The 27,908-nt window shown below is 39.9% G+C and overlaps 1 protein-coding gene and 1 non-coding gene across 2 annotated transcripts in view; one reads left to right on the top strand and one right to left on the bottom strand.

Annotated features, from left to right (window-relative positions):
- SPATA16 (spermatogenesis associated 16) overlaps window positions 1-14,527 on the top strand; it is a 184,543-nt gene extending 170,016 nt beyond the window's left edge. The window contains exon 10 of the mRNA XM_028505287.2: window positions 14,281-14,527. Within this exon, the coding sequence (XP_028361088.1) occupies window positions 14,281-14,403 (123 nt within the window). The 3' untranslated portion in view covers window positions 14,404-14,527. The remainder of the gene's footprint in view (window positions 1-14,280) is intronic.
- Window positions 14,528-18,673: 4,146 nt separating this feature from the next.
- On the bottom strand, window positions 18,674-18,803 carry LOC114491256. The gene has a single exon (XR_003684054.1). It is a non-coding gene; the product is annotated as a U6atac minor spliceosomal RNA (small nuclear RNA).
- Window positions 18,804-27,908: the final 9,105 nt, after the last annotated feature.

Here is a 27,908-nt window from a genome sequence, read left to right as displayed (position 1 = left end):
GCAACCCAGGCACATGACCTGACCAGGAATTGATCTAGCAACCTCTCAGTTTGTGGCACTATGCCCAACTCACTGAGTCACACCAGTCAGGGAGAGTTCTGCCATTTTTAACAAGGAGTTCATCAAGGGGCAGACAAGCTAATTCCCACTGTGCTCATGTACTTAATAAAATACTGTTACTCAACAAATTATCAAATTATGCTAGTCTATTTGAAGCTTACTTTTGAGTAGCTATTGCAATTGAAACTATAGGAAAGTTTATCTCAAATTAATATTTAAATTAGTAATGTGAGGATGACAAATATTATCAGTGATTACTATTGATCTTTCAGTATGTGCGAAGCATTTCAACAAGTTATTAGTTTAATGTTGCAATAACCCTAGGAAGAAGATTTTATCTCTCCTTTGAAATATGAGGGAAAAGAGATTTGCATAATTAACCAGGGAAACAAGCCGAAAGTTGGTATTGACAGGGTTTGATTTTGAATCATATTATTTGGGTCCAAGCCTCTGTTTGTAATCATTAGCTAGAATGCTTAGGTTCAACCAAATGCAGCTACTTAAAGGTCAGTGGCACAAAGAATGTTGCCTGACCCAAGCTCAGACTCTGTAAGACACCAAGGAGACCACCTTTGGCTGTAGCAGGCATCCTGTGTCTTTCTCTGGACCACAGCTTACTGGCTCAGCCAAGGACTTACCCAGACTGCTTTGCAGCAGCTGCTTGACCAAAGCTGAACCTTGGTGCATGCTATGCCCCTGGAACATGCTGCTCTTACTCTCCTTCCTCACCGTCCCTCCCTTTGTAGATATAGTGTGTTTCAGCTAGCTTCGACAGCTCATCATTTTCCTTCTCCCTGCAACATCAGAACTTCAAGAGAATAGCTCAGAAGTCTAGTTGCTCCTGTAGTGACTTAATGTCACTCTAAGGGACACTCTCTAGTAAGTTATCTGAATTAGCATTCTGAAATACACCAGGGTCCCAAGGAAAACACAATTTTAGAAGTACATATTGCCATAACCCCTGCAAGCTTTACCCTCACATCACAGAGCCCTGAAGGCTGGGATTGGGCAGCACATTGTTAACCTCCTTTACTTCCTGTGATCTCCTGCCCATCCCACTAATTAGATAATATAGGGAGGTGACTAACACAGAAATTGAAAATGCTCATGTAACCCCAAATCCATTAGTATTCTTTTCTTTGTATACGCTTTTCAAAATGCATCTTTCAGAAGTTCAGTGAAATATTCTGTGGTGAGGGAGGAGAGCATATATCTCGATTGTATTTTGAACTGCAGAGTCAGTTTGCAGTACATTCAAAAACTTACTCTTTAAAACACCAAAACTGTCTTCTTTGATTGGTGCCCCCAGCATTTTATTGCATGTATTTTACACATTAAGTTTTGTGATTTTTTATAATTCTAGAGAATAACAGAATAACAGCTTCTGCCACTTGGTAGCTAAATGAACCGTAGGACATCTTCAATTCTGTATTGAAAGTAGGATTGATACCGAGTTCAGAGCAACTGACTTGTAGCTCATTCAATCATGTATGGTGTACTCATTATACCTTTCATCTTTTGGAAAAGGGCAAAAATGAAAGTGCCTTTACGTGTAGCCCTAAAGGAAGGTATGAGTCATTTGTTATTCTGATTATGACCGTCTTGAAATGGTGCATGTAGACGAGAGGACAAGACCATAATCTAAAACACATGCAAATGCTGTAAGCGCAAACACACCCTTTGCTCTTAGCATCGTCAAAACTCTGTGTAAACCTTGCGTGCAGTCTGCTAAAATGGTTTTGTGCTGGAGAAAAGAGGAGCGCGAGGTGGCTGGTGAAAAAGTGGCTGCGGACCTGTGTTTGAGAGATCCCAGCCTAGAGAAACAGGCCCTTTTCTCATTGAATTCAAAGGAATTTGAGAAGCGTTTAACTTCCCAAGTCCGCTTAATTGGAGAGAGGACCCCTGCAGCTTCACAGTAATTTACTTCATCATATTGTTAAAGATATTTAGAAGCAACTGGGAAAATGAATTTAAAAAAAACAAAGTATGTCTTCCTGAGATATGGGGCTCAAAAATAGTTGTTTAAAAAGCAATGATAGCAGATTTCCACTTCTGGGAATGTAGATTAAATATGCTTTTCCTATTCCTCCCATGAAGTACAACTAAAAAAGGTAGAATGAAAAAGGCAGACAAACTGGGGATATGGGACCTGAGGAATGACGTAGTGGTGAATTCAATGGTTTTTGTTGTTGCTGTTGTCGTTGTTTGCCTCACACATCCTGCACTTGTTGCTGCAGAAGCTGGTAACACAGAAATGCTAACATGTGCAGACCAAAACAGCCTCCCTAAAAGCCTGCTCTCTAGCCAAAGGATAAGAGAAAGGGAAGCCTAGCAAGACAGTAAGCTCAAGAAAGTAAGTCTTTCTACTCCAGCCACACACCATGGACAAAATTGCCTTCCAACCCCAACCCAGGTCAGCCGAAACCAAGTGAGGAGTAAGACTTCTACTCTTACTAGGCTATAGCGAGGTATCCCAGTCTCCCATCCTAACAGGGTGGTGTCAGAGAAGACCAAATATGGATCCTGCACTTCTGACCCCACTAGGTGGTGAGGCTCTCCCTTTCCTTTCCCCCCTGGTAGTGCATTGTCAGAGGAAGCCTAGTAGAGAGTCAGGATTTCCACCACCTGCCAACTATCACGAACACCCCACCTCAGTACTATGTCAGTGGAGGCCACATGGGAGCAAGGGATGAGGTTCCTCCCCCTCCCAGCTAACAAGGCATCAGTGGAAACCTACTGAAGAGCTTGAATGCTCATCCACCACCCAGAAGTAATGGGAAGCCCCTTGCTTAGGTGTCAATGGAGGCTGAGCAGGGAACTTAAACTTCTATCCTTACCTGGCAGTGCCTCTCCCATGCCTGTGACAGCAGCATTGGAAAGATCCAGCTAAACCAGAAGTTCTAAATAAGATCCAGTGTGTCATAACATAAGACCCAAAATGCCCTGATATCAGTCAAAGCCCACTCATCATACCAAGGATCAGAAAGATCTCAAACTGAGTGAAAAATGATAATCAATAGATGCTAACACCAAGATGTTAGAGATATTAGAGCTCTCTGGCAAAGATTTTAAAACAGGCATCATAAAAAATGTTTTAATGAGCAATTACAATTTACCAACACCTTAAAAGAAATTAAAAAATAGAGTCTCAGCAAAGAAATAAGAAGTCTCAAAGGAATAAAAGAAATAGAAACTGTATAAGAGCCAAATGGAAATTTTGGAACTGAAAAACACCATCATTAACATTTAAAAAACAACTCACTGGAGGGGCTCAACAGCAGAATGAAAAGGACCGAGGAAAGAATCTGTGCGCTAATGGTAGGACCCTGATATTACCCAATCCAAACGCCACCCATGAACCCTAATAAAGGCATGTGCTCCGGGTCTGTCTGTCTCCCTGCTTGTCCTCCTGTGTGGCCTTCCTTAACCTCCTGCGTGGCCCCTGCAGAGGATGCTGTGTAGTTCCTCCAGGACCTGCGGCTGGTAAACGTCTCTATTCTAATCTCCCTCGCAGTCTTCTGTGGAGCTGCATGTCACCACCAGCACCCCGTACTCTCCTTACCAAATGTTAACAGAGACATAAACAGTCTTCCACTCTTCTTCTGCTTTTTGAAGTTTAACTGATTATATTATATGATTTCATTTTCTCTACTTTCTTAAGATTATCAGCTATACTTCTATTGTACTTTTTTTAGTGGTTGCTCCAAAGGTTGTAGTATGCATTTATAACTAATCCCTGTCCATTTTTGAATTACAACTACATAGGTGGTGTGAATACTTTATATTAACAAAATAACCAGAATTTCTTTTTCCAGCCCTTCTATCATTGTGGCCATTCATTTCACTTAATGTAAGCATATGTATATGATATGTACATAAGTATACATAACCAAATCCATCATTGCTATTACTATTGCTCATTCACCAAGATCAGCCATAAAACACACCTTAGCAAATTTAAAATAATAGAAATCATGCAAATTATAACCATAATGAGATAAGTCACTACACACTTATCAAAACAGCTGGCATAAAAAACAGTGGCAACACGAAACGCTGATGAGGACGCAGAGAAATTGGACCACTCATACATTGCTGGTATAAATGGAAAGTGGAATAACCAATGTAGAAAACTATATGAAGACTTTTAAAAATACCCTCAAAACAAAGGGAGATCCACCTTGCATGCTGTGAGGACACTCCAGCAGCCCTAGGGAGCAGCCAGCAGCCATCGGCCAGCCGTGTGGGCCTCCCGGAAGTGGACAGAAGCTTCCAGATGCCTGATGTCTGGGCTCATCACTGCAGCCTCAGGGGAGATGGAGCCAGACCCACCTGAGTAAACCATTCCCAAATTTCTAACACTCAGAAATTGTAGGAAATAAATGTTCATCATTGCTTAAACCATTAAAAAAAAAGACTAAATATGCTCATAGGACCTAGCATTTACACTCTCAGGCATGCATCCCTAAGAAGTCTTATGTTCACACAGAAAGATCTATACACAAATGTTTATGGCAACCTAATTTGCACAACCAAACACTGGAAGTAACGTAGATATCCTTCAAAGGGCCGATAGTGAAACTGTGGTACATCCATACCATGGAATACTGCTAACCAATATAAAGGAGCAAACTGTTGGTACATGCAACAACCTGAACAACTCTCCAGAGAAACACGAAGTTATGGACTATATTATTTCACTTTTTCATTTTTTATGTTTCTATCCTTACCCAAGGATATTTTTCCATTGCTATTAAAGAGAAAGGAAGGGAGAAAGGAAGGAAGAGAGAGAAGCATCAATGTGAGAGAGAAGCATCCATTGGTTACCTCCGGTATGTGCCCTGACTGGTTGTGGCACACCCTGGGACCAACCGAGGACCCAACCCACAACCTAGGATGTTCCCTAACTGGAAATAGAACCCACAACCTTTTAGTTATAGGGGTGGCACTCCAACCAAATGAGCCACACTGGCCAATGCTACATGATTTCATTTATATAACCTTCTTAAAATGACAAACATAGAAATGGACAAGAGATTAGTGTTTGGCAGGGGTTAGAGAGGGTAGGGCCAGGAGGAAAATGGATGTAGCCATAAAAGGGCAACATGAGAGCTCTTCCTGGTAATAGAACTGTCTTGTATTTTGAGTTAACTTCCTGGCCATGGTGTTCTACTACCCTTTTGCAGTAGAAATGTTATCACTGGGGCAAACTACATAAGAAGTATAAAAAGTCTTTTTCTACTACTACTTGCTGGTGCATGGGAATCTACAAATATGTCAAAATGAAAAGCTTAAAAAATATATTCAAACCTTCAAACAATCTATGCCGTTAAATGTTGAAAAGTAAAGTTTTATTTTTTAATTATTTTATTTTAGTTGCTGTTCATGTACAGTTTTCTGCTTTTTACTCCCATCCCAGCCCACACCCCAGCCCTCCCCACCTCCCTCCCACTTCCACCCCCTCCTTGTTTTTGTCCATATGTCCTTTATACTTGTTCCTGCAAACCCTTCCCCTTTTCCCCTGAAATTCCCTCCCCTCTCCCTTCTGGTCACTATCAGCCTGTCCTCTATTTCAGTGTCTTTGGTTACATTTTGCTTGTTTGTTTATTTTGTTGATTAGGTTCCTGTTAAAGGTGAGATCTATGATACAAGTTTTCCTGGACAGAGTGGTAGCAAGGTTTTGTAATGTTCTTTAACTCTATACTGAACATAATAAAAAGTGGTATCATTAGGGACATTTTCAATTAAGAGTTGATAATACAGTTGAGAAGGATGTTTTTTGGTCATTTGGTAACATCTTGGTAATAGGTGCCTCAGATTTTACATTGTTCCTTTATTACTAAAACACTCAATAGCATATCAAATTCTCTAAATGAAAAGGAGTAATACATAGTGCTTGTTTATCTGTCTGGACGGTAGCCAAAAGCTAGAGAAAAATACTATATTGAGAGCAGAAACAAGTTCGTTTCAAAAACTGACTTTCCTTTGGAAATTAATTTCAAGCCTGTTTGAAAAACAGTTGTAATTCTAATTAAAATTAACATTCAAACCATTTCAGATGATAAATATTTAAAAGCGTTTGGTCTGGAAACTAAACTGGAACAGAGCAAACAAACCAATGTTATCAAATCCACTGTGGCAGAGTGAAACGTCGGTTTTGCCGAGAGGGTCTTGGTCCACACTGCTGATCGCTGGGAACACGTTCTCATTCTGTAACCACCCCTGCAGTTATATAAACCTGATATTTATTCCTGAAGAATCCGATGCTTATTCCATCTCCTTGTTTCTTACTTAAGAGACACTTTTAAAAGCTTTACTAAGAAGAAAAAAAAACCCTTCAAGCAGCCAATTCCTGAGGCGTGAACATGTACAAACAAACCCCTATAAACATGCCTAATGCCCTCTCCTTGATCCAGACTAGATCAAATCCAAGAGGGAGAACTGATTCAAGCTTAGCGTCTTTCTTCTCAGTATTATCTGCCAGTACTCGTGTGTTTGAGATTAACTTCCTCGCACCGCTGTTACTGGAAAGAAACCACCCTGCTTCCCGAGGTACATGCTTTACACAGGTACATGCCTGTGCAGGGGGCACCAACCCAGTAGTACGCATCAGACAGCAGGAGATGTGAATTCCAGAAAGCATCGAAGTCACGTCTCAAGGGAAAATTGTAACTTAATTGAGCTTCCTTTTATTTTATGGCGTAGTAATGACAATAGTTTGCTGGGGAAATGGAGTAGCTGGAACAGTTTATTTTCTCCCAGTGCCAGAGGCAGGAAACCTGAGACCCAGGTGACACCAGGAAAATCAGTCCTGTGCCTCCCCCGTGGCCTCCGGTTATTTGCTGACAATCTATATGGTACCTTGGCCTGTAGGAGCGTCCCTGATCTCCCCTTTCATCTTGACATGGCATTCACCCTGTGTGTGTGTCTGTGTCCGAAGCACCCTTCTCTATAAGGACATCAGCATTTTGGATTAGGGCCCGTGCCAACGACCTCATTGTAAATCGATTACCTCTGTAAAGAGCCCATTCTGAAATACTGGGAGTTAAGTCTTCAACTTATGAATCTGGGGGGAAATAAAATTCAACTTATCAAACAAGCGATGCTTGATTTTAAATGACTTCAAAAGGAAAAAGGCCACCTGAATCTTTATAGAGACTCTCCTCATCTGCCCCATTGGAATGACACCCTCTCAAAGTTCTGTTAGGCTGTGCTGCCCCTTAATTGTGACCATCTCTCACCAGCTTTGCTCATGTTGAGCTTCTTGCCATTTGTTTCCTTAGTTTGTCCCATTCCTAATTCTCTGTGGCCCTGAAATTCAGTTTCTCGCTTAGCAATGCCTTTGGTGGCGTGGCTAGCCTGCACACAATAATCAAAGTTGCTTCCACCCCAGCTCACCTGCCTTCAATTACCAAATGCAAATAAGCTGGATCTATGTACAGATGAAGGTAATAGCAATCCTCCTTCACAAGAAAGCTCTCAAGTGCACGGAGGGTCACCTGACCCCGCGACATCCCCACACTTTCCACCTACATCAAAGATTATGCTGAATATGTAAGATAGAAACCCATTTCATCGTAAAGGGTTACTAGAGAAAACATTTGAGTACATTTTAGCATGCCCATACCAAAAGTGACTATGAAGTGGTTGTATGTGGGAAAAAATGTTATTTTAATCTGTAACCATGTTGTATTTTATCCCAGAATCCTGTAGAAAATTCTAAATTTTGACATGCTGAGAAAAAATAAAATCATTAACTGAAAAATACCTTAGTACCAGTAAATAATCCGATGCAATTATGGGGTGAGAAAGAAAGGATGCTGTGAACTACCGTCTGGTGTTAAGCTGATCCATCATAGGGAACCTCTGGATGCAAGATAAAATTCTGATACATCTGGAGAACAATATATAGGTCTTATAGGTAACTATGGATGTTTCTATTAACCAGCTCAGTGCCTTTCATTTTAGGCAAAGTCACAACAGAGGTGGCTGGACCCCTCTCTTTTTCACAGTGCTGCTTCTTCTTGTGGTACAAGGCACATTACAACGTGTCCTCCTTCCACTGAGCACATTTCCATAGAGTGAATCCAGGCCTAAGCATCATCATAAAATTAGTACTTCAAAAACAGAATGGATTTTAAAGGTTTATTCAGTCCAGCCTCCAGCTCACACATGACTCATGAATACTTCATGTCCCCAAAAGAATCACCTAAATGTTTGCTTTCCAATTTCTGGTGATGGGAGTCTCCATACCTCACCCTGAAGTCCATTCCATATTTATGCAGTTGTGAAAGGCAGTTATACTTAACATTCACATATATCTAGTTTTTCACTCATTCAACTAATCATTCAACATTCATTGACTCAACCAAGTGTTATTGAGAAATCACCAGGCACAACAAAATGTACTACTGTCTTTGTAGAGAGCCTAGCCAACTATGAAGAGCTCTGCACAAACCTCAAGCCATTAAATCCTCACAAAAACCCTGTAACATAAACTATTTTTATTATTAATTTTTGTGTACACTAGGAATGTGAAAATTAAAATTCAGAGCTGAAGTCATATGACTAGGGAAAGACATGAGAATCACACACACCCTCTAACTCTTGAGAGCACTCTCTTTCCAGTGTGTTCGCCGACACAAAACAAACCCATTGCCTCTTTCTCATGACTTTGGCACCACTTATGGACACCACCGATACCTGTTATATTTCTCTTTTCCATGTGAAACACTTCCAGATCCTTCCACCTTCCTTCATGCAGTTTACAGTTCAGAGCCTGGGCACCTCCCGAACTGAGCATGGTCACCCAGTTGTGACATGACCTGAGCGGGGAAGAGGAAAACCATCACCTCCTTCAAGGCAGACACATTTTAAACACTATTGTCTACACTCAGATCAGTTTGGGGGGAGGTAACCAGGTAATACTGTCGGTTTCTATTGAACCTGTGGCTAAGAAGTACTATCAGAAACTCACTTCTCTCCCCTCCCTTCTCTGACCCCTCCTATTTCTGCCTTTCTGTAGCAGAAATTTGAGACCTAATCACAAGACTTTAGTGTATGTCAAACACCTACACTTAGCACAGTTACGGAGGCAGTACCCCTACTGGGGAGAAGCCAAAACCACAGTGATTAGTAGATAAAATTGCTTAGTTTTTTGTTTTATGTCACTTACCTATGAATTTTTTCATTCATTTATGTTATTTCCCATATATGGGGTATATACTTTCAGATTCTAGAATTAATACTATTACTTAATAATAGCAGTTCAGACCTCTATGCAAATATGACATGTAATTGTTTAATTCAATCTCACTAGGGCCCTGTGGAACTGTTGATAGAGGAGGAAACTCGGGTTCCAGGGAGTTCAGTAAGTTTGCCCAGAGTCACAAGCCAAGAAAGTGCCAGAGCTGGGATTTCAACCCAGATACACCTGACTTCACCAGTAGGCCAGAACTCTGCCATGACCCCTTTTTGGTCCTGAATAACAGAAAAAATCCTTCTTCTGTTTGTTTTCTTAGTACTTTTCAACTTCTAGAATGCTTCTCTCTCTTTTTTTAATTTTAATTGTTGTTCAAGTACACTTTTCTGCCCTTTATCCCCATCCCAGCCCACCCCCCAGTCCTCCTCACCTCCGTCCCATCTCTACCCCCCCTTGTTATTGTCCATGTGTCCTTTATACTAGTTCCTGCAAACCCTCCCCCTTCTCCCCGAAATTCCCTCCCCTCTCCCCTCTGGTCTAGAATGCTTCTTACATGGTAAACTATAAAACAGTGGGGTTTTTTTTTCTTTTCTTTTCAATTTGGAGTTTTGCCATCATTCTGGCTTTTACCCTAGGGCTAGGCTATCATATAGATCCATTTTTTAACACATTCCTGATTGTGTGGGCTTTTTTATACTTTGTATTTGTCACTAATCAAATTCATTCTTTTTCCCTGAAACCGTTCATCTACTTGTATTTCTTACCTCACTAAGATATGATCATTATCTCAAGTTAGAAACTTCACAGTCATTCCTAACTCTGCCTGCCTTCTTATCCCAACACAGAATTTTTCCTTGTCTGTAATTCATACTTTCTAAATGTCTCTTATCCTTGACTCCTGCCCTGGTTGTACTTTTCATATCCTATTGCACTGGCCTCCTAGTTGATTCACCGGCTTCTAGTTCCCTTGCTGCATTTCACTCCACATAATGATACCAGATTTATCTTTCTAACCATGTAGCTAAATATTTTCAACTTTTCACAAGCTGACCCCAGTGTGTATTTCCTTCTGCACGTCTCTATTCCCAGTCCCCTCGCCTGCCTACATCTGTGCCATAAGCGACTCATCCCTGTCAAACAACCCAGGTTCTTTCACAGCCTTGCTGGTCTGGATGCCGTTTCCTCTGTCTGGAATGCGTTTCTTACCCTTGCAAAGACCTGACTCCTGCGACCTCCGATGCACTTCCCTACTCCTGCAGACAGAATTCACTCTTCTGACATTTCTCCTAACAGAACTCTTCATACGTAGTTCTTATATAAACAGTTAGGCTTTATTGTAGTAATGTGTCATTAACTGCCTCTTCTACATGAATGCGAGTTCTTCATAAACACACATGTTGATATTTTTGCTCATCCTAGTGCAGTGACAAATACATAGTAGATACTCAATAAATATTTGTGTGAGAAGATGAATGTACTTCCTCTGAAATCTGGGCCTCTAGAAAATTTTTAGAAAATTTAGAAATTTCCCTATAACCTTGGTCTATTTAATTGCCTCTACATTTCTTCCCTGTTGATATTGTCTTTGTACTGTTACAGTTTTGAGACTTCCTGTGTTCTTAGGCTGTCCTCTCTTTTCAAGTTTCATAGTCATCTTTGTTCTGAACTTTTTGAATCTACAGTAAATCATGACTGACAGACTGTTGTATATAAGAATGGAAAGGTCCTGAGGAACTAGTTGATAACAGTTTCCTTACTTTCTGATGTGGAATATAGCTGATAGCCAAACAGCATGAGAGAATCTGGTTTCCTACTGAAACCATTAGTTCCCCTTGATCTGATAGCCTCAAGTTTTCCGCAAGCTCTTTTGGTCAGCTGACCATATCTCTGTAATGCCAAATCAGCAGTGGCCTATATAGATACACCAGAAAATGGTATCTGCCCACTTTGCAAATGGGAAAAAATAGATCCAGAATGACCAAGTAGACTACCCGATAGTGTTAAGCAAGTACCATAGATTCCGTACCAAAAGGAAAGTCTAATAGGGCCTCTGCTCCAAAAACTGGCTCATTTTCTTCCCTACATGCTTACATATTTCTTTGTGTTTTATGTCCCTAAGGGCTTTATAGAAGTTTCTATCATTTGCAATCTGCTCCTCTTAGTTATATGAATCTATTTTCTCTTCAACCAGCATTTTTCTTTCCTTGACTTAAAAAAAGAAAATAAAGAACCAGCTTTACTAAAAACATGTTGCAGCTCTCCTACACTTCAGTAAGTACAGAATCTAAAATTAAGTTACTCTCCTGCATATTGGGTCATTCATCTAATGGCATCCTCTAAAAGAATAGCCTCTGGATTGAAAAATGTGAGGGCCCGTCTTAAGACTGGACTAACTGATCTATGAATACAAATCATGGAATTTTTTAGCTTGGTGTGCCCTTGGAAATTACTAGGCTAACCCTTTTCTCATCAAACATTGGTGAAAACTGAAGCTCAGAAAGGCCAAATGACTTCTTAGGGGCCACAGATCAGGGTTATAAGCCCAGCTAAGAGCAGGACTCAACACTCCTACTCCTTATTCAGCACCCTTTCTACCCCTGGCTGTTTCAAGTATGGAGACCACGCTTTCTTATCACCTTGCCTCGAGGGTCTCAAAGCTCAGCCAAGCTAATAGAATGATGATGGCATATGGAAGCAGTGATTATTTAACCTATAAGAGAAAAGAGAGCCTTCTGATATGTTCCATACCAAGATCACTTTGGAAAGACACATTGGTTTCTAAATGTCTGCAGCTCTATTACCAGATAGGATGATTGATGAGGGCATACTACATCCTAGGTGCTGGGAATAGTTGACAACATGGACCTGGATCCTGCCTTATGGAGATTAAAGCCCAGTTGGGAAGACAAATATTGTATAAATCATTATCAACAATTAAGAAAAATTATAATATGCAAAGAAATGAATGGGTTGCTATGGAAATATGTTACTGAGAGACCCAATCTGGTCTGGGCTATCTAGAAAGACTTCCCTGAGGCACTGATGTTGAACTTGAAATGTAAAGAATATGTAAGGGTTTGGATGGGAGTATTCCATCAGAGGGCATTGCATTAGGTGGGCCAAGGATGCGAGAGTGCTACCCAGCTGTGCTCAAATAGCTGAGAGATGTACCCTGTGGCTGAGGCAGGTGGAGTGACACAATTGAACCAGATTGTCCATGGCTGTACAAGCCATTTTAGGGTTTGAGAACCTACTCATTTTAAGCAAGGGAACAATGTGATTGAGATTACATTGTTAAAAGATTGTCCCAGTATCATTAGGAGAATGGGTTGAAACGTCAGCATGTAGACAGACCAGGTAGGAGGTGAACACATGCCAGGTGTGAGACATGCATGTAGTCCGTACCCTAGACCGCACAGCCTAATTAGGCAGCACTCTCTGTTCCAGCAGCACAATTAAAGGAATAAAAGACAACAGCCACAAAATGGATAGTTTAAAACAATTATTTTTCTGTATCATTGAAGAAAGCTTTTTTGTTGTTTAAGACTGTAATTTTAAATTGTATTTAGGCTAATTGCAATCTATCTCTTTTCCTCTCTCTCTCGCTCTCTTCCCCCTCCTTCCTCTCTTTCTCCCTTCTTTTCTCTCTAAAGTTGGTACACATATCCTCAGGTGAGGATTTTAAAAAACATTAAAAATAAATAAATAGATAAATAAATAAATTATCAGTGCAGATAACACGAGCCATCAACTCAACTATTGAAATAACAGTAAAGTGCCATTCATTATGTTTGTTTTGATTGTGCTCTATGTTAACTTTTTGCTTATGATTTTGCTGTAAGTTGCATATAAATATGTGGAATACATAAAATAATGCATTGACTTCATGATAAGATGTAGAAATAATCTGTCACATTATTTTGATGATTGCTCTAATGATCAAACATCATATTCAACAATGTGCCTTTGGAGAAATTTACCTGCAGTAATTTTAAATTTTCAAAAAACACTGTTTGCATAAGTTATCTTATTTTCTTTAGAAAAAGACCAATGAACAGTTTACATCACCTGGGTGATATAAGACCTAAGAATAACATATAGATGAGTGCTACCATTTATTATTCTCTTTTGACAACCTGAATTATCTTTTTGATATTACAGTGAATGATAAATCAAGGGATTTAAAAGTAGAACTCAAAATTGAAAAATTGAAGTTGTAAGTGCTTTTATCTTAAGTAGATGATATGTTCATGCGCCTTGAGCTAACTTTATGACAATGGACTCTTCCCTGAATGACTTTAAGCTAGTATAATAAGTAGGTCTCAGCAGTCAGGGTTAAGTATGAATTGTTACACCTACAGACTTTCATGAGGGCCCAACTCAGCACATATGTAAATTGTTTTCTTCTACAGTTCTTTCTGGCAAATTGTATAATACGTTCAACTGTCACCAAATAATTAGTTTTCTTTGGAGAAAGACTAATTTATTTTTAAGAATTATTGATTTGTATTCATTATTTTATCTTACTTCCTGGGGTGTAGCATTTTTTAAGAAAGTGTATTTTTTAAAAATTTGCTGTTGATTTAAAAGAAATAGTTCTTATTAAGACAGTGTGGAATATTCATTTTTCTCCCTGGGACATACAAATAATGGAATCTCTGACTTCAGGGAAGTGAATTTTTTTGTTCATTCTTTTGGATAAATCATTAATTTTTCACCATTCACTTCTTTTTGAAATCCCTGGTATTACCAACCATTAAAGACAGTGAGCGATTCTCATGCCCAATAGGGAGGACTGAGTGGTAAAGCAAACTCCCACAGGCCTGCTTCATGTTCCTAAAACAGAGTGACCTGAAACGGAAACAGAAGGAGCCTTTTAAATTCCATCCTTTCTGTCTCTACCCGTTCTGTTCCAACGTGGACCTACATGTGCCGTTTAATTTTAAATACCTCACCATTTTCCTTATTCATACAAAACCCAGAAAAACAACAACCAATCTTGTATCTATTTCTTCTAGGTCGGACGAATTGAAGACTTTCTATACCAGTTAGAGGATAATTTCTTAAAAACTAAAAAACTGAGAACTGCTCGAAGGCAGAAAACAAAAATGAAACGGCTTCAAACTGTGCAGCAAAGCTAGTAGTCACTGGGGAGCAGGCACTACCACAAGACGTCCCAGAGAAAGGGACAATGGCCTCCCACCAGCCTGACTGCGACAGCTCAGTGATTAAGGCCTATCGGTGCTTCCCTTGGCTCGTCTTCAGCAAAGGCGATCTATATACTTCATTAATCTTGACTGGCAGCAATAAATGTTCCGACAAATCTGACTTGACTCTTGTTCAACTTCATCTTGTTTTTCTAATGGTTTATAAAATAACCATTGCTGCCTTTTTCGCTTGCCTTGTTCTTTCAAAAATGACTAAGGTATATCAGTACACCTAAGTATGGTTATAGTGTGTGTGTGCACTTTCATGCAGTTATTAAGAGTTAATCACACACCACATACAGACACGAACAGACAATGTAAATGCAAATTTTAAAAATTATAAAACTGATAATAGACTTTCCTGATTTTTATAGAGATAGTTATATATAGTTTGGCTGATGCTACCTGTTAAATTATCTCATTAAAATCTTGATTCTTTTCTCTGTATCCCCTATATCCCCTCCCCTTAAATGATTCAACACAGTGCTTATATTTGACAAGGTAGTTAGTTAGGCAACACCCATCACTCAAGACCTCAGCTGACACCAAAAAGTGCTTTTAAGGTAGAGTAAGGAGGAGGAAGTCAGATACAGAGGAAAATAGATAAGAAAACATAATTTTTTTAAGTAGTGGAAAAAATGAACAGGATCTCAGAGTACAGTGATGATAAACAGCATGAAAAGGAAAACAGGAAATAAAATCCTTAGTGCTAAATGATTCTTTATAAAATGATATTATAAAGGGATCAATTAATAATTTAGTCTTAAATGTATGTTAGATTTGTATAGTCAAAATTATGCAAGATATAAATATTTTTAAATCTTAAAATAGAATCTTAGTTTCCCGGGGGACAATTTGCTTATCTTACCTTTATCAAATAGTTCTCTGTTTTCCATCCAGCTCCGCCCAGAGAACACCATCACTGCCACCAACTTCCCTGGGGTTAGTTGTTAATACCATTGTAGTCAGTTAAAGACAGTGGAGTTTTCCCTCAGGTTAGTTATTAATATCACTGTAGTCAGTTAAAGACAGTGGAATTTTCCCTCAGGTTAGTTATTAATATCATTGTAGCCAGCTAAAGACAGTAGAATTTTCCCTCAGGTTAGTTATTAATGCCATTGTAGTCAGTTAAACACAGTAAGAGTTTTAAAAACTCCTTTTTAATTCTACACTCACACCAGCATGGCATCTCAGTTCTGTTCTCATACGTACTGGGAAAAAATTCCCATGGACACTTGAATCTAGCCAATTGTGGGCCTAAGGTAAGGAAATGGCTGTGCCTCCCGTCTGACCACTGATGCAGTTGCCACTTCTGATCATTGTCCAGGAAGGTCCCACTTAAAAAAGAAATCTTCATAATATCTTTAGGAATGAAGCTTGTCCACTTTGAATTTTAACTCGAGTGTTCAAATTTCATTTTCCAAAAGGATTTCTATGTTCTGTGAGTAACTGTTGTTTTTTGTAGTTGGGTTGGAATCTTAGCACTGCCGATTTGTTTCCTCAACTGTTTTCTGGAAGGCCTGTAATATTCCATCGCTGTTCAATCGCTTTACCTTTATTCTTTGAAAAGGAGGGTTCTCTCACTCCTCAGTGCCTAAAGATTGTAGTTGAAAAACACCATGTCGTTAAATCATGTCATTACAGATGACATAATTACAATTGTTAGATTATGGCTTCACTCTTTCATCATTTTCCCCAAATCCAATACTAAATACCATTGGTTATTTTGTCTGGGGCTTGGGTAGAGAAAGGAGGGCTGTTTTAGTTGGTCTTGGGAAGGATAACATGAAATGGAAATCCAAAACTTTCCAAAGAGACATTTTTCAGGAAAAAAAATGTTAATCACAGCTCTTCAACAGGTATCACATCTTCAGAATTCCTAACAGGTGCGTCAGGAACGTCCATGGGAATGGGTTTTGCTTGTGTGTTTCCAGCGGTGTCAGGCTCCTTCAGAAGCAATAATGCAGCGAAATTTACTGCCCCTGGTCTTCCATCCCTTGTTTGTTTTTTGAGTTGCCTACAAAGAAGAATTTATAAAGCAGCATGGTATTAGAAAAAAATCAATACTAGGAAAAGGAAAGTTTACAAAATACTTTCAGAAGGGTTATTTTATATCAGCTTCACAAGAATCTCATCGTGTATGCATTTTCTCCATTTTGCAATGAAAGGTGAGACCTTGCTTGATTCCAAGACTTGTTCTGTCCTCTACCTACTGTTTGAAATGTGGTCCACGGACCAGCAACATCAACTTCACTTGGGAATTAGTGAGAAATGCAGAGTTTGAAGCTCCTCCCCTGATCTATGGAATCAGAATCTGCATTTTTATGAGATCCCTGGGTAATTTATATGCTTCTTTTAAAGTCTGACAGTTGCTTCTTTGCCATATTGGAAAACATTTTCCTGTCAGCTCAAAGTTAACCTGACGTAGAAACCGATGATGTAACTACTCTTAGGTCCTGGCCACAATGAGTATCTTCAAGTATAATTTCTGTAAAGGTTTATTCACATAAAAAATTAAAGTTTCAGTGTTAGTGGGATATCTGCTCTTTTTCTGCTATATTCTTGAAAATATGTGGAATTTCATATTATATTTCTGTAATATTTTAGAAACATAAGCAAAACAAAAGAAAAGCATATTGGCTGAAAAAGAGAAGTGAGATACCCTCTATGATCAGACCAATTTAAATATTATTAATTGTATAGCTAGAACATGTCCTAAACACTTCTATAATCTTGGCTTCTTTTATGTTCCACTACTTCCTAGGTCCCTCCATCATTTGCTGATACGTCTGGATGGGAAACTCTGCTGATCTCTAATGCTAGGGGCAACTTGTCTTTCAAAATATCTAAAGAGATTCTTCCCCACTTGTCTTCTGCATTAGAATGATAAATTCTTTTCATAAAACATAAATTCTGAGACTTCCACTGGGCATTCTTCTGTAAAAAATAGTTCAAGTTCAGAAGCCCTTTCCCCAAAGAAGGAATCCCAAAGGAGGCCACCCATAACCACATGAAAATCATGTGGGGTTTTTTTTAGGTTTTCTTTTTAATTATTCCGTTACACTTGTCCCACTTTTTCCTCCATTGCTCTCCCCTGTCCCACCCACCCCCCAGCCCCATTCTCACAGTCAATCTCCACCCTGTTGCCCATGTCTATGGGTCCTTTATACACATTCCCCTTCCCCTTCTTTCCCTTGTCATCCCCCTCCCCTCTGGTCACTGTCAGTTTATTCTTTATGTCAGTGTCTCTGGTTCTATTTTGCTCATTTGTTTTGCTGATTAGGTTCCACTATAGGTGAGATTATATGGTATTTGTCTTTCATCACCTGGCTTATTTAATTTAGCATCATACCCTCCAGTTCCATCCATGCTGTCATGAAGGGCAGGAATTCTTTCTTTCTGCTGCATAGTATTCCATTGTGTAACTGTACCATGGTTTTTTGACCCACTCATTCACTGGTGGGCACTTAGGTTGCATCCAGCACTTGGCTATTGTAAATTGTGCTGCTATAAACATTGGGATGCATAGGTTCTTTTGGATTGGTGTTTCAGGATTCTTAGGGTATAGTCCCAACAGTGGTATTGCTGAGTCAAAATGCAGTTCCATCTTTAGTTTTTTGAGGAAATTCCATACTGTTCTCCACAGTGGCTACACCAGTCTGCATTCCCACCAACAGTGTACTAGGGGTCCCTTTTCTCCACAACCTCGTCAGCACTTATTATTTATTAATTTGTTTATCATGGCCATTCTGACCACTGTGAAGTGGTATCTCATTGTGGTTTTAATTTGCATTTCTCTGATGGCTAGTGATGTTGAGCATCTTTTCGTACGTCCCTGGGCCCTCTGAATGTCCTCCTAGGAGAAGTGTCTATTCAGGTCCTTTGCCTATTTTTTAATTGCATTGCCTGTCTCCTTGGTGTGCATTTGTGTAAGTTCTTTATAGATTTTGGAGACCAAACTCTTGCTCGAGGTATCATTGGCAAATATGTTTTCCCATACGGTTGGTTCTATTTTCATTTTGTTGATGTTTTCTTTAGCCATGCAAAAGCTTTTTAATTAGATGTAGTCCCATTTGTTTATTCTTTCCCTTATATCCCTTGCCCTAGGGGACATATCAATGAAAATATTGCTACATGGGATATCTGAAATTTCACTGCCTGGGTTTTCCTCTAGGACTTTTATGGTATCATGACTTATATTTAAGAAAAACATTGGTTAGATGCCATGAAGTAAGTAGGTGGCAGTGCCTTAACTGTGTGCATGTTGTTAGGGCTGAGACCCTCTTGCATCCTTGTCAAGGGACATACCAACCTTCTCTCCTTTCATACAACATGAAAGTCATGTGTTTTGATGCATGTCTGCCTTAATGCCAGGCACTTGATCATTCTCAATCATTCATTGATCATTCTTCAAAGCATTTTGGCATTGTTTGTTTGTATGGGTAAGGGTTTAGAATGTCACCCTAAAATATGCCACATTGGCATATTAATTTTTTTAATTAAAGTTATGGGACTAAGAACCTATGTATGAAAGACACTCTGATCTTCCTTCATTCCTCTTAAAGCAGGAGATAAATACCTCGCATGAAAGGTGCCCTCCTTGTGCCAAGAGGATAAGAGGCATCCTTATCCCCACAGACAAGGCACCTAGGGCTGAGAAGCCTGTATGAGCAAAGCTTGTTAATTCTCCATTTATGACTCTAGCTCAAACCCCTCTGCCTCATTGATTCTATACAAATTTATTGTTTCTCTGTGAAAAAGGTATAAAAGCTTCCTGTTCTGGTCACTTCTTTGAGTCTCATGTCTGGGTGGGACTCCCATAATACATACTCCCATACTACATACATAATTCCATTTGTTTTTCTCCTGTTAATCTGTCTTTTTATCACAGGGGCGTTTCAACCACATACCTATAATGGTACAAGGAAAATTATTTTTCCTCCCCAACAGATGTTTTTCTCAGCTTTTCAGTTTTAAACTTTTCAAACCCGTGGAAAAGTGGCAAGAATACTACAATATAACAGATACACCCTTTGCATAAAATTCCCTGATTATTAACATTTTGCTTTATTGCTTTCTCTCTGTCCCTTGTAGCTGTCTCTCTCTCTTTCTCATCAGGTAAAACCCATTTTAACACACACCATAGAAAAACCAAATTGTTTCCCTTAATTAAATTACTTTATCATGAGTACTATGCTAATCCCCGATTCACAGGTCTAAATTTGTTCTCTGCATCGAATTATCTAGCTGACCACAATGACTTAGAAACTGCCAGGGGAAGAGGCTATAGATGAATGGCACACACCGCACACTCCCCCCCTCACTGCTGGCCTTCCCATGGCATTGCTTCGATGGTCGCAGCAGCCCTCAGCGAGACCAGGGTCCTTGAAGAAGGAAATGCAAGTAGCAAAGGCAAGACACAGCCTCAGAGCTGCCAATTCATACTTTTGTATACCTGCAAAGGTGCCAAGCCGTTCTTCTCTGAGAGCAGGTGATGCAATTTTTAAAAATAGCCAAACATGACTCAGAACTCACATTGGTAAGTAAACGGCCACCTGCACAATGCTACCTGGTGTCCAGCATTGGGTGTATCTCTGAAGTGACGGCTCACACAGAGCCACCTGCGCTGCAGTGAGTGCAGCTTTCCAAGGTGACTCCTCTGAAGAGAGGCACACGCATGTGGGCATTTACATGCCCGTATGTTTGTTTAGGGAATATGTCTTTCCAGGCATTTCTCTATACATCTGATGGAACAGAAAACTGGATAAATTAAAAAAAAAAAATCTGCCCAGAAAGTAACCTGTTAGTGTGTATCACAAGCAGCCCTAAAGGAGTTTATACCTTTTGCTCCAATAATTTCACTTTTGAGAATCTAACCTAAAGGAATAATCAAATATGTATTAAAAGATGAGAGTTAAAAGGTATTCATCACAGGGTTATGTTAAATAGAAAAATAAAATGAACTCAACCAAAATTTCCAACATAGGTAATAGACTAAATCATTTATGACAATCTAACCAATGCTTAACCTAGTAACATATAAAAATTTTATGATGTGAAAAGAAAAAAGATATAAAACTATATACAGCATAATTATAACTAGGTTATAAAATATATGCATATAAAAAGACTGGAAGGGAATACAATAAGATATTAAGAATGGTAATCTTTAGTGGAGACAGTTATGGGTGATTTTATTATCTTTTCTTTAATATTATGCCTTAAGTGCATGTTCCTTGATAAGAAGAAAAAATCCTTTATTCTTATTTAGTATCACGCTGTAGAAAAATTTCAAGCCATAGGAGTTTTTCTTTGCCTGTATATATATTTTTTTCCACAAATTATATATCTATATATAATTTGCAGAATTATTTGTGTCATAAAATTTTCATGACCACCTCCACCAAATTTGTGGCATAAAATTTTTATGACCTTTGGATATATAGTCCAAAAGGTCACTTAATGAGTACTACACAGAGCACCAATTATGGTGTTTCACCTACTTTTACAAATAACAGCATGATACCATATATAGATTGTTTCTATCTCCCTTGCTTTTGTTCCTCATAACTTTCTCCTCTGATTATTTTGTTTCATTCTTTCCCTGTACTCACAGGATATCATCTCATAAAATATGAGATGATCACAGACCAGTCCCTTAAATCAAAATGTATTGAAAGTTGAGAGACCGCTGGCAGAGCAAGGCTTTGATTTACAGTGGCTTGATTCATTGAGATAGTGTGATAGAGTCCAAGTTCAATCAGATATTTCACAAGTTGCCTGATCTACTCAGTGGTTCCCTGGGCTCCTGGGACATGGATACAAAGGACTATTGTGCAGCCTTGACAAGTGGCAGATTGTCAAGATAGAATGTAATGACACCTGGGGACAGGCACCTATTTTTGACAAGCCATCAAATGCAGGAAAAATCAGAAAACAGACCCAAAGAACATCCCAAAAGTTACCAATGTAAGCATATTCTGCTTATGCCTTAATGAGAAGAAGCCAGAAACACTTAGTCTGTATGAGATAATTAGAGCTTGAAATCACTCTCTACATACCTTCTTTAACAAATGGTATGGGAACTTACTTAAAAACTTAATATCGGATATGCTTTTTTGTTATCATCTTCTATAGATCCAAGGCAGTGTGCATTAATGATCAAGATTTTAACTTTCTTTTAAAATAATGTCTGGGGAAGTAGAAAGGCAAATATTTAGTGAGAAATGGGAAGACTGAAACCCTAATACTGAGAGTAAGTCAGCCTTTTCTCTGAGCCCTGGGCTGCAGGCTCACAATTTTGAACAGCTGTGTCAGGCCCTGCTTCCTTAAAGCCCGAAGAGGAAAATTGATGTAGTGTAGCTATTAAATGTAAAGCCCTGTTCACAATACCTCTCACAGGCACCACTCAATTCAAGTTAGCTTATGGAGATGGTGAGCATAAGATAGAAAACAAAATAAGCTTAGATTTGGAAGACCCAAGCTTAAGTCCTAGCTCTTTTGTAAAATGGGATAATACTTCCTTCCCTACCTAATGAGATTCCAGTAAGTAGCAAATAAGATGATGAAATATGAAGTGATTTTTAAACTCTGAAGCAGTAACACCTTACTTTTATTGACAATTCACTATACACTAGGCATTGTCCTATTTGGTGCTCACTGCAAAGCTGCAAAGGGAAACGCATCTCTTTTCACAGGTGAGTAAGCTGAGGCCCAAGAGGAATAGTAACTTCCACATAGCTAGAAAGCAGCAAAGCCGGAGTTGAGATCCCAAGTTGGGACTTGATATTCTGCCTCTCTGTGTTTTATCCTTGATCACTGTTTTTAAGGCCTTGTGGGTCTCAGGTAACATTGGCATTATACATTCTTGGGGTTGCCTCAAAATGACTCCAGGAGATCAATCTGTGTCCAACAGAGTAGCTACTAGTCACACAGGACTATCAAGCTGCTGAAATATGCCTCCTGAAACCAAAGGCCTAAATTTCATTTCAACTTTAAATCTTTTAACTTCACTTTTTAAAGTTAAATTTAAAAAACTGATATTCAATTCAGTGATTGGAAAACTTTGAAGTATATTTGGAAAATTTGGGTATGAAAATCTACTTTTTAACCACAAATGGTATGAAATTTAAGTACAGATCAAGTATTTCCAAAGAAAATTTAGTGCCTGAATTGATTCTGTCAGTGTAAAATATATACCTGGTTTCAAAGATCAAAGACAGTATTTTAAAAACTAAAATATCTCAATAACAATTTTAAATTGATTACATGTTGAGATGATAATATTTTAGATATAGTCATTCAAAGAAAATGTTACTAAAAATTCATTTCATTTCACCTGTTTCTCTTTACTTTTTTACCGTAGTTACTAAAACACTTGAAGTTGCATAAGCCACTTGCATTATATTTCTACCGACCAGTACTGACCTGGAATAAAAGTCAGCAGACACTGGGAGCTCTCCCTTCTTCCTGGCACATGGGGCTAACAGGAATTTGGCCTTCCTACCCTGGCTATAAGCTACTGTGGGCTCCACAAACCCTGGAGGCAGGGCGATTGGCTTTCCAAGACACCCAACTGTGCAAGCCCTAGAGTCTACTGGTGTCCCCCTTAAGGAGTTTGCTCTCTTGCTTGCTCTGTAAGCTGAGCCATTGAGAAGGGGGTAGGTGCTGCCCCTGAAACATACACCTCCTACCGTGTTCCACACAGTGTCCTGCACCCAGCACTTTTCCATGGGAGCCATGTACACCATACCTTGCTGAACTTTGCTTTAAGCTTCCCAATAAAGACTTTCTAACCCCTAGAGCTGTAGAGTTTGCTTTGGCTCATTAGAGATGGTAACCACAAAGTAACCCACCTTGCACAACAGGGTCTCCTGGGGGTACTCAGAGAAAAGGATCCTGGGAAAAGACTAAACATCCTGCTAACAGGAAGGAAGACACTTGAAGAGCACTGAGATCTGTGGTCTTATAAATGTGACACAAGTGTACTTACCACAGGAAAAGCCAAGGACATAGTGGTTACAAATGTAACCAGTTATAGTCCCTTGAGTCATATTACCCCATAAAAACATAAGTGGCAGCAAAGTGAAATTCCCATACTAACTCACAATACTGCATTTAACCCAGAATAAAGCTGAAACATAATACTGTTCATATACTCCAGGGACAAGGGACTCCCTATCCACCTGCAAGCATGACAGAGAGCTACCTGTTGATGAGAAGATCCACCTCTGTGTATGCTAATTAAACATCTACTGAGAGCACCCAAGTATGTGTGAGGACATAAAAAAGACATTAGGGCAGTAATGTGAAATAACGTAAAAAGCACTGGCCTTTCATTCTGTGATCTGGGTCTCAGCCTCCTCATCTGTGAAACAATGACATTGAGAGCCCTAAGTTGCACATGCATTTTAATTGTCTAGACATTGTGTGGCACATACAGAGACTCTTTAATAAAGCCTCAGTGCCCTGCCTCTGAGAGATAACAGAGTGAAAAACAATCCCTGCCCTGAAAGAGTTAATGTGCTAGTGGGAGGGGCTCCTGGGCACCTATGGTGGGGCTGTAGCCAGGGGTGAAAGGGTCCCTCTGCAGCAGCAGCAGGTAGGATGGAGGGGACGCTGCTACTGTGTGCGGGAATCGGGGACAAGCAGAGGGTGACGTTCAGAGGTGAGAGAGAGCACCAATGACACCGAAGAGGTAAGACATTGAACTGAAAAGAACGAAAATGTAGAAATTGCTCCTTTAAAAACAAAATCACTCCCAGCTTGTTTTCTTGTAATTTGTGTTCCCCATTGATGTTTAGCACAGAAAACCAATTATTTGAGGTATTTAATGAGTTGTGCTTCAAATAATCACAATTTTAAACTAAATATGTTTGTGTTGTGCCAGAATTCTAGATCTTTGTGAAACAGAAACTTGCCTTCTCCTTTATGCTTTACAACTCAGAGTCTTTTATTTCTCAAAACCCCAAATTTGTCCACCCCACTCTGGATTCCCATGGTCACTGCCTTCACTCAGGCTTTCTATCATCTTTGATGAGTTGTGGTTATTTCTGGCTGGCCTCACTCTCTGAGTGTCTTCTCCCTCTCATCCCTCCGCCACGCTGTAACCAGAGCAATCTCTCAGAATCCCCCACGTGCTGGTGCTGGTCGCTGCACAGCTTTCACACCAGCAGCAGCAGCCCGTTCCTGCAGAACAGGCCAGATGACCTGGGCTGCACTGAGACTTCAAGACCCAGTCCTGCCCATCTGCTGAGTCGCCCTGCCCCAGACCACCTTGTATTTCAGTAATACCTGGAGTGGGACCACACCCTGACAATCTTCACCTTCCTTAACTTGTTCTCACTCCTTCCTGCACCCTTCCCCTTCTTCTCTGCTCGGCCTTCAAAGCCTCAGCTCAAATGTCACTTCTCCCTTCTCCAAACCAGGCAGCCTCTACCATGTTTTCTCAACAATCACACCACACTGTGTTCACACCACCAGCATAACTCTGCAAGGGGTATGCAACCTTTTGGCATCTCCAGGTCACACTGGAAGAAGAGTTGTCTTGGGCCACACATTAAATACATTGTGACACACAATCATACACACACAAAAATCTCATAATGTTTTAAGTTAATTTACAGTTTTGTGTTGTTGGGTCGCATTCATGGCCATCTTGGGATGCATGTGGCCTGTGGGCCACGGGTCGGACACCCTGCCTTGTACTGCATCGTATAAGAATGCATTGCGCACACACTGTTTTTTCTCCGTGACACCGTCAACTTCTAGAAGAAGTGACCTTTTTATCCCCAAGCCTTCTTTAAAGTGTCTAGGATAGAGTGAAATCTCTGAAAATATTTATAGAGGAGAAGAAAATTAAGATGGTGAAAGAGAAGAAAGATGCTTAGCAATTGAGTTTAAAATTTTGCACAATTGGTTTATAGCCTGGATCCTAGTGACGAAGCTGCTGGGCTGTGATGGAAGACAACCCACATTGTTTCTCTGAGTGTCACTCTCCCCATCGGCAAAACAGAAATAACAATGATAGATCTTAGCTCCCCGGGCTGTTGTGAGAGCAGGTGACTTGAAAGAGTAGCTGTAAAATTTCAATTTTGAATTGAGTCCAAGGTCATTCCATTTTTTAGATGTAGTTTTCAGAAAAGGAAAATTAGAAATTTGCTCTAAAATTTTCATTGAAAAAATATTCTCTTTTGTTGAATAATGATAGGAGATAAAACATGTCACAGTCCAACTCATCCTCCTTTATTAATGAATTAAGCCTCATCAAAAGGCAATAAAAAGGGTATAAGAGGCTCCTAAGTACCACTCAAATTTTTATCAGTCATTTTCCCTCCATAAAAATGAACATTTCTATTAAAATGATATTACATAAAAATAGAATTTTAATGTGCAGAGATTCTTTAAAATCACGAGACCACCTGGTAAAAGGCAGGCTTAAAATGATTTTTGCCTGCCTCCATAGAAATTAGAAATGAAAGGAACACTGAAATGAATACAATTAAGAAATGCAAAACCTAAATTGCCACAAAATAAAATGTGCTCCCCAAGTGTGGAAATTTCGGGACATCCAACTCAAAGTTGAGTAATTATTGGGTCCCAGTCAGCAGTGACCGTGGGAAATGAGCAGCTCTCCGTGCATACGTAGAAAGACCGCCGGGGCCACGCGGGAAGGCAGGGCCGCGAGTGAAGGAGCAGTGTGCAACTAGAAAATAAGGGTGTGACACCACAGCACAGTGCCGGCGGGGGTCACTTCCCACACGGGACAGGCCCGGGGAAAGGCTTACAGCAGGCAAACATGCAATGAAGTTCCAAGGATGCTCACTCCAGACAGAAAACAGGTCCTTCTAAGAATAGAAAAAGGATACATTTGGTAACTTTGATCAATGACTAAGTTTTCATATCATTTTCCAAATATGACTACAGTGATGAACAGAAAGCATTTCAAACTGAGACACATTGAGATGATAAGCATAAAACTGCATTCATTGTATCGGTAAATATTTGGGGGATGTGAATATTTATCTTGATCGTCTTGGGGGAATTTCAATTTAAAAAAAAAGGAAGAACGATGATTGACCCATGGACATGGACAGCAGTAGGGGGATTGCCTGTGGCAGCGTGGGGCAGGCTGGGTGGCGGGGGGCAAAGGCAGGAAAACTGGGACAACTCTAACAGCATAAACAATAAAACAATTTAAATTCTAAGAGATGAAAATATATGTGAGAACAAAATACTCAACAAACAAGATTCTTCCAGGGTACAAGCTGAGCACCTTGGGAGCTGCATCAATTTCACTTTTCCCCGGGATGCAGTTTAGGAAATCATCCTAAGGGTGTTTCCTTACACCCACCGCCGCCGGAGTGTACTGGAAGAACGGGCTCTCCCAAGGGACTGGGGAAGTCTTTTATAAAGAGGAAGAATCTAGCTCGACACGTTCCATGCACTTAAGAAATTCTGCAAGGCCACAAATCATCATTCCTATCATCTCCCTTTTGGCTTTTTCACCCCACTGACAGCACTTGACACTGGAAAAGCTGGTCCTAGTTCCCCAAGCGTTAGCTCCTTTGCTCTTCAACAGCTCCGGAGCGGCTGGTGGTGCAGTCATTTTCCAGATGAGAGAACTGAAGGCTCGGGGAAGGAAGGAAGGTCATACTCCTACAAAGAGGCACATTGAAGAGAAAAATCTAGGTCTTCCTGGTTCAAAGCTGCTGCATCTCCCACTACCAGTTTAAATTTCGTAATGCTTTTGGGAATGGCTCGATTCTTCGAGAAAGAACAAACCCCTTGGCAAGTGCTCCTAAATGTTTCCGGAGTCCCTCGGAGTAGCTGGTGCTATGTTTAATCACTCGGAGGGGAAGAGACCGTGGTGAGTTTCTCGTGTGTGAGGCATTGGCAGTGGGCTCAGGCTGCAGATGGGCAGAAGGAGGGGAGACCGGGGTGCAACGCTCCGAGCGGGGATTAAACATCCAAATCGGAAAGAGAACAGCTGTAGTCCCTTTACATTGCAGTTTTAAAATTCTGGGCGTAAAAAAGAACTATAAAAATCGCAAGTTAGGCTCTGGATCATAACAGATGAATAAGGGATTTATAATCTTTAAACTGCAAGGAAAATGGCTTACGTTTGTACCATTTCCTATTTTGATTACAATCATTGTCCCAAGAGTAGATTCATGTTGTGCCTTTTCTGATCCTTCCCGCAATCCATCACCAGGAGAAAACAGAACAAAAGACAATAAAAGCCTATGCAACTTCAGACCTTTCCATTTCGATTTTTATTGCCTTCTCTCCTTCCTTCCTTTCCTTTCTTCCTCCATCCCTTCCTCCCTCCCTTCCTTCCTTCCTTCCTTCTTTCCTCCCTTCCTTCCTTCCTTCCTTCTTTCCTTCCTTCCTTCCTTTTTTTTTTCTTTCTTCTTTTTTTCTTTTTTTTTTTCTTTCTT

The sequence above is a fragment of the Phyllostomus discolor genome, chromosome 2 (genome assembly GCF_004126475.2).
Source record: "Phyllostomus discolor isolate MPI-MPIP mPhyDis1 chromosome 2, mPhyDis1.pri.v3, whole genome shotgun sequence".
Classification (NCBI taxonomy): Eukaryota; Metazoa; Chordata; class Mammalia; order Chiroptera; family Phyllostomidae; genus Phyllostomus; species Phyllostomus discolor.
Note: the sequence above shows the minus strand (reverse complement) of the source record. Positions and strands in the feature narration are given on the sequence as shown.